This window comes from Dermacentor andersoni, chromosome 10 (genome assembly GCF_023375885.2).
Source record: "Dermacentor andersoni chromosome 10, qqDerAnde1_hic_scaffold, whole genome shotgun sequence".
NCBI classification, from domain to species: Eukaryota; Metazoa; Arthropoda; class Arachnida; order Ixodida; family Ixodidae; genus Dermacentor; species Dermacentor andersoni.
The window spans coordinates 123,603,583-123,611,746 of NC_092823.1; the positions used below are offsets into that span (position 1 = coordinate 123,603,583).

Sequence of the window (8,164 nt, forward strand, 5' to 3'; positions counted from 1 at the left end):
TACGCGTGTGAGATTTAAAAAAAATTATCAGTTTACTGCTCAGAGTTGCGACGCATACAAAACTGTAGAAATAAAGTTTGTACCGATGTGCTGATTTAGTAACTTCAGCGGAGATCTAGATACTAGAGGAAGTAGCTGCATGGTACATGGCGTTGTGAGATTAAACCGTAGAGTTTGATGTCTAGTGGTTCCAGGCGGAAACTTCCTGTTAAAACTGAAGGGGCATCATTTTTCGCAGGCGCTGTGCAAAGTCATCACTTTAATGACGCTGCCTTGCCGCCAACAAGCTAGCTGCTAAATCGCTAGATATTACTCAGATTTATGTGACGACGTCAGCTGCAAGAAAAACGTCCTGGAGAACGGTCCGTAATCGTAATCCACACACGCACGCATTATATATATATATATCAAGAAGAAAAGAGTGGTGATGGCAACAGCGGCAGCAAAAGAAAAGGCAAAGAATCAAGGAAATAAGCAAGCAATTTGGGGTCTCGCTGTCATATGTGCGAAAGTCATGATTCTAACTACAAATCACAGTTGTCCGAAAGAAATGATAAGCGTTCGGTGTACATATATAAAAGCCGTACTTGTTCCACCAAAATCTTTCATGCATTTTCTTCATTGGCGAAACTACAGTGGATTCTAAATGCTATACTGAAAAATATCACTGAAAAAAGTAGTCCAAGGACGAAGTTTGCGTGAGATAACATCAGCCATGATTTGTAGAACACCGGCTCCATAAGCAATGCACCTGTCGAAGTGATGAATGAGTGAGGACTCGGACACTACTTCGCAAGCGTGCCATGTATACAATGTTTCGTACTTTGGATGCGCACGTATAGGAATTAGGGCGCATGATCGTGTGTATATATTCACGCGGCAGTTCGTGTCGCAGAAAAGCCGGTGTCGTCGGCGTCCGCGGCGTTGGCCGTGAGCGATAAATCCCGGCAGGCACTTCATGAATAAAAAACAACTTGCAAGATGGGCTGGGTGGGAATCGAACCAGGGTCTCCGGAGTGTGAGAAGGAGACGTTACCACTCAGCCACGAGTTTTTTTTTTTTTTCTTTATTGCCTTTTCACAAACGCAAACAAGAAGATCAAATACACGACATGTACATATTCTAAAAACACCAGCCACAGCTCGGCCAGTGTAAGGTGTTCAAAAGGGCTTCACAGAAGCCAATTGGTCTAGTACAGGAAGCCATTCCGGGGGTTCACATAGTTCTCTGAACAAGTCGCGTGTGTATATAATGCTCTCAACAAAATAGTGTCTTGCTGAGTGAGCCTGTATATGACAATGCCTGATGTCCATTCTCGTCTTCCACACGCTGTGCATGCAAAGCAGCATTAGCATATCACTCGGCGCTTCCCCTGTTTCAGCACGTGGAAGAAACCGGATTCCAAAAGGGCTTATCGGCAGTTCTTTTTTAAGTGTTCTTTGTAGGACGTCCCACAGAAAAACGGCGTCATGGCAGTCAATAAAAATATGCTCGATTGATTCTGGCTTATTACAGATTAAGCAGTTTACCGACCAAGGTACAAAAAGACCTTTGCTTTGTAACCATGGCTTTACAGGGAGAGTGTCGGTATGTAATTGAAAAAAGAACGTTTTAGCAGAGGGTCTCACTGGCATTTTTTTAACGCGCTTTAGCACATCGCGCTCAGGACCTAGCCTGTAGGCAGCTCGGTAAACCGGTAATGGTAAAAATACATCGAGAATATCAGAATACAAACGCTTTTTCGTGACATCACACAAGTATTCATATGAGAACCTTGCCTTGAGCAGGCGTACAGAAGTAACCACTTCACGCAAATAAGGACTGAGCGGTCCAGCTCCGAAAGAAACAGATGACACGACAAAGTCAGATAGATAATCATGCAATCGTGCTTGGATCACAGTTCTCAAAAACACATCAGTTTGGTCCCGCACAAAGAAGAATCTGCTTACCAGCTGCTTGAAAAACAGGTGTGAGAGCCCTAGCCCACCATTTTTCACCTTGTGAAACAAATTGCACCGGCTTGTGCGCTCCCATTGCGATCCCCAAATAAAGGTCGCAAACACTCGGTGGATTTTTTGAACCGAAGTTCTTGCCATGGCCATCACTTGCAACACGTAGAACACTTTTGCAATTAAGAACATATTACAAACGGAAGCTCTTGCGAACATTGAAAAGTTATGGCCACCCCATTTATCGGTAGCATTTTTGACGCGTTTATTTTCCTCAGACCAATATTCATCAGCATTGAGGTAGTTATTTAGCGGGACACCGAGGTACTTTCCGGGGGAGACAGTCCAATTCATATTACAGTACACCTCGGGTGTGCTCTGCCAGTTGCCATGCCAAAATCCAAGGCATTTGGGCCAACTAATCACGCTACCAGTTGCTGTGCAGAACACCTTAGCAACACTGACAACTTCCTGCACGCTTCTAGCATCAGTGCAAAACACGGCTATGTCGTCCGCGTACGCTAAGACCTTAACTTCACTGCTGAAAAAAGTGAAGCCTCGAATACATGGTGTTGCAAACAAACGTAAACAAAACGGCTCCAAGTATATCGCAAAAAGTAGAGGGGACAGCGCACATCCTTGTTTCACACTCGACCGCACAGGAATCGACATACTTAATTCTTTGTTGATCACTAATTTGGCTGTGCAATCATGATACACCATTTTAACACCTTCAGTAATTACAGATCCAACATTTACGTGCTCCAGCAATAAAAACAGAACTTCATGTACAACTTTGTCGAACGCTTTATGTAAATCTAGCTGAATCATAGCTACGCGGTCATGCATTGCGTCACAACATTCCAGAATACTTCTTGCTATGTGTATGTTTGTAAAAATTGTTCTACCTTTAATGCCACAGGTTTGATGCGGGCCAACGAGGGACTTAACGTTTTGGAGCCTTCTAGCTAACACTTTCATGTATATTTTATAATCTGTATTGGTCAAACTAATGGGACGGTAGGACTCAACTGAAAGTAATTTTGCAGGATCGTCAGTTTTGGGGATCATTACTACGTGCGCTGTCCTGAACGAGAGAGGCGCTTGCTTTTTTTCATAGCATTCAGCGATCACTCGGTGTAAAGCCACTGCCATTTCTGCCTTAAAAAATTTGTATACGGCTGCACCCAGTCCATCTGGCCCAGGTGACTTGCCATTACCCAAGTCATCGATTGCCGCTTCAATTTCGGCCACGGTAATTTCAGATTCCAGTGATTCTCTAACCGTGTCCTCTAATCTTGGCATAAGAGTTAGAAAGTGGGCTTTGAAGTACTCGGGGTCATAAATTCTTCCTCCAAGAAGTTCGGTATAAAATTCAACAAATGCATGTTTTATCTCTTCGCTTTCTCGTGTAATTTTGTTGTAATATCGAATTTCATTTATCTCCTTATTTGCAGCATGCTTCTTTTCTTCACTTAGCACACGCTTAGTGGGCGTTTCGCCCAGCCATAACTTTTCAGTGCGCGCCCTTATCATTGCGCCGCGGTACTTATCTTCGTCGATCAACTCGAGTTTCGCTTTCACCTCTCGTATTTCTTTTTTAAACGCTCCAGGCACTTCATGTTCTACCCCTAACATGTACACCAGTTCGCTGTGTAACTGTTTCTCTTGTTGCCTTTCCTTGTGACGCAATACGCATGCTCTATCGATGGCAGCAATTTTAATGTCGCATTTAAACCGCTCCCACACTGATATGAAACAGTTGGTTTCCGTATGCGGGGCATTTGAAAGATACTCCTTGGCTCTCGTGACAAACAATTCATCTTGCAGCAGTTTTTCATTGAACTTCCACAGGAACCAATTAAACTTGACGCTCTTTCGTTTTTCGCCAATCGTAATCGAGACCAAACTATGATCGCTAAAACTGAGATATTGTGTTTCATAAGAGGAACACAGTGGTACAAACTTCGCCGGTACGTATATTCTATCAAGCCTCGCATGCGAATCACCTTGAAAGTGCGTATACCGTACTTGGCCATCTCGCGTCATTGCATAACCAATGTCCTCAAGCTCTCTCTCAATTACTATCGCGTTCAATAGTTCAGCGCTTCTATCGCGTACTTTGAGGCTCGTCGTTTTATCTTCAGCTGTACAGACGCAGTTGAAATCCCCAAGAAACACAACATGTCGTTCTGTTTTCAAAAATCCTTCAGCATACTTAAAAAAAATTTCGCGTTCATGAATTTTGTTCGGTGCATAGATGCACACAGCGCACCACAGTAGACCAGCAAAAATAAAATCACATGCGACAAGTCTCCCACTTTCGCAGGTGGACACTTTTTCTACAACCGATATGCTATTGCGAATAAAAATGACGCAGCCTCCTGACCGTCCAACAGCATGGCACACACATACACTGTATCTAGATCGAAAAACTTGAACCATCTGTTCTGTTTGCTCCTCACTCTCAATTTTTGTTTCTTGTACAGCCAGAAGGTCAACGTCATTCTCTAAAAGCATGCGACTAATCTGGCACTGCCGCCTGCGCGAACACATTCCTCGCACATTCAATGTCGCAACGCGTAGGCTAGATTTAAAGTTAGACGCCATCTCATGGGGTTGCTTGGCCAAGCGTCCTACTCACATCGAAGCTGTGGCGTTCTTGTGGTCATCGTTGAAGGCTACTGGAACGGGTCCTCCGCTAGGGCGGAGGCGTTTTAGGGGCCACCCTACTGCCAGGCGGCACGTTCGACTTCGGTTTAAGCATAGACCGCCGCGTAGTCGATGCCTTCGTTGGAGGTTCGCCGGTGCCTGACGCAGTAGTTATTCCTGTATTGCCAGTGTCTTCGTGAGCACGCTTTGCAGCGATGCTTCCGGTCATAAGCATCTCGACGTCCATTGCTTCCTGGCCGACTTCTTGCGGCAGAGACGATGACGCGCTTGCTGCCTTCACGCCTGCGTCGCATGTTGTAGTCTCTGGCTTCGTTTCCGGGGCTGCAGCCAAGGGCTCACCCCCCAGGTTCGCTTCCTGGACAGCTCCTGGGGAGGGTTCAAGGGGCTTTGCAGGAGTCTTCGCCACGTCGTTGTCCTCCCTGCTAGCTTCTTCGGCATCTGCGGCGTCCATCATGTGTTCGGATACTACGTCCCTTTGGAGTGGGCCTGTAACGCTGGCATAAGAGCGCACACATTGGGAATCATCGTGGCCGAAGCGACGACAGACCCCACATCGTGGAACGCGGCACTCTCGCCGGATGTGTCCGATGCCACGGCATCGGAGGCAGAGCGGCGCCCTGCCAGGAACGAAGACGAGCGCCATATCCTCAGCAACACGCAGTTGGTGTGGTAGGTCGTCCACAGTGAGGCCCACATTTAATTTCAGCGTCACCGAGCGGGTGGTTGATCCTTTGTCAATGCAGCCCTTGACCTTCCACTTGTCTCTGCTAATTTCCGTCACTTTTCCAAACGGCGCCAAAGCCACTCGCACGTCTTCGTCCGGTACGCCATGAAGCAGCCAGTATAGCTTCAGTCGGACACCTCGGTCGCGCGGGTCGATGACCATGCAGCGGTGGTCTTTAACGTTGAACGCTTCAGCTTCTAATATCTTCCTCTTGCCTTCCTCATCCTTAAACGTCACTGCCCACAGGTGATTCATTTGGTATGCCCCGAGGGCAACCACTTCCGGCAGCAACGAAAGACGTGCAAGGCTATCTCGGACATGCTCCACTCGATATGGCCTGGCTTTCACATCGGCATGCAAAAAAACGGTGTTTAAAACAGAAGCACCTGTGGGCAGATGAGGCAGAACAACCTGGTAGTCTTCAGCCGGCTTTTCAGTACACCTGATACCACGGCCCACACGGGCCGCTGAAACCGCCCCTACAAGGGAGCACATGATAGCACGTCCTTCCACTTCGGTAGCCAAGACGCCACGAGTTCGATGCTTCAAAGCGGTGCAAAAGCGCCTCTAGTGAATGCGGTGTTGCCTTAGAAACGAGCCGTAGAAAGTTATACTGCGGTGTATATCGGTAATTATGAACATGTAACTTACAGAAGTCGCAGTTACACGAGTAGCGAAGTGCGTTTCCGCTACATTTCTTCAGCGCTTTCCGCACACGGAGAGCCATCTTGCGGCAAACACAGAAGACCCCCTCCTCTCAATGTACGGCGCTGCCCCGACAGGTGGCGCGCCACGCGCGCATTGGGGTTGTGCGGGGACAGGTGCGAGGAGCGTCGCGTCCCGGACTCCTCTCCCCTGACGACGTTTCTCCTTGCTCCCTCACGGGTTTTGTTAATGAATGACGACTCGGACACGTCGGCACTGCACGTATAGAAATTACGGCGAATGATTGTGTGCATATATTCTTAGTGAGTGAGGACTCGGACACTACTTTGAAAATGTGCCGTGTATACAATGTTTCGTACTTTGTGTATGCACGTATAGGAATTGGGGCGAATGATCGTGTGTATTATTGTTAGACAGTGAGGGCTCGGACAATACTTTGAAAACGTGCCGCGTATGCAACACTTCGTACTTTGTATATGATATAGCCCTGGTAGAATTGTGCCGTGATTGTGACTCACTAGTGTTCGTATCGTCTCTTGTTGAAATAAACTTTTTCTAAACACGTTGTCACAATTGGGTTATGTGTAACTGTGCGTTTCGGAATTGTGCAATTATTGTCACTCATCGTCTTTTGTTGAAATAAAGTTTTTTCCAGCGAAGCGGTTAAGGGCTAGTTCCCCCAGGATCGTATCCGTGTGTAGACACAAAAAGTCCCTATACGTGGACCGATCCCGAAGATAGTGAAATGCCGGGCCGACCCGCGGCGGAAGTGAATCAGGCGTTGAGTGGTGTTGCGGAGACCATGTCTGGAGGCGGCGCTCACCCCATCGGTCACTATCATGTTCGGCCACAACACCTCCGTGCACCATTCGGGGATAATTGCCCATATAAACGCGAAAGCTAAGTGCTCCGTAGCTCAGTTCTGTAGAACGGAACAAGCTCGAAATCATTATTAGGAAAAGTGTCAAGGTCGCGCTCGGACTCCCCCCGAACACGCCCACCGGCAAACTTATGAAGCTGGGTGTGTCGAACACTCTCGAGGAACTGATTGAGGCTGCCGTTACCGCGCAGCACCAAAGGCTACTTGGATCTAAAACAGGCAGGAAAATTTTAGAGAAATTAGGCTACGAGCCCAAACATGAGCAAGTGCGCTCAGGAGACATACCCAGACATATCAGGGACAAGATAAAAATACCTCCGCTACCCAGAAACATGAGCCCTGCCTTTCACGACGGCAGGCGTAAAGACAGGGCAGAGGCATTACAAGCTAGATACACTTGTCGACAGGACGTCATATATATATACGGACGCTGCGGAATATGAAAGCAAAGCGGCACACGCGGCCGTGGCGGTTAGAGAAGACGGAACACCGGTGGCGTGCTGCACAGTCAGTGGCGTCGAGACGGTTGAAGCTGAGGAAGTAGCCATAGCCTTGGCCCTCAGCCAAAGGGGGGTAAATGTGGTCATCAGCGACTCCAAAAACGCTGTGAGAAATTACGAATCGGGGAGGGTGACGGAAACTGCCATCCGTATATTAAACAGGGAAGGAGGACCCAGGCAGCTTGTTCTGCTCGTTTGGGCACCAGCTCACCAGGGACTTAGAGGGAACGAGGAGGCTCATTCGGTCGCCCGAGGTCTCACTTACCGGTCGACCCCCGGAAGCTCCCAAACCACCGAAACTATAAACAGAAGAGAGGATATGCGCGCATACCAGGAAATCATAGCATACTACAGACTAAATCGCCAAATTTACCCGGGAGCGGACAGAACGCTCAGCAAGAAAGATGAGGTTATGTGGAGGAAATTACAGATGGGGGTTTTTCCAAACCCCGTACTCTACAGCAAGTGGCATCCAGGAGTATTCAGGTCAAAGTGCAAATTCTGTGATGAGGCAGCAAATCTGGTTCACATGGTGTGGACATGTCCGGCTAAGAATGATAGCTCGCGCACTCTAGAATCCTGGGAGGCTTTGCTCCGCAGCTCAGACCCCAACGTCAGCGGGACCTCATCGGTCAAGCCCTTGCTGCTGCTGTGTCTCAAGGTATTCCGGCCGACGGCTAGGGGCGAAGGGGGAGAAGCATTTCTCTCCTGACGTTCATTGACTGGTGTTTTTAATAAAGTTCTTCCTCCTCCTCCTCCTCCTCCGTGTCGC

At 47.9% G+C, this 8,164-nt stretch overlaps 1 protein-coding gene across 1 annotated transcript; it reads right to left on the bottom strand.

Annotated features, from left to right (window-relative positions):
• Positions 1-4,236: 4,236 nt before the first annotated feature.
• LOC126543677 (uncharacterized) lies at positions 4,237-5,866 on the bottom strand. The gene has a single exon (XM_050190785.2). The coding sequence runs from the start codon at positions 5,839-5,841 to the stop codon at positions 4,651-4,653; it is 1,191 nt and encodes a 396-aa protein (XP_050046742.1). The 5' UTR covers positions 5,842-5,866; the 3' UTR covers positions 4,237-4,650.
• Between the last annotated feature and the right edge of the window lie 2,298 nt (positions 5,867-8,164).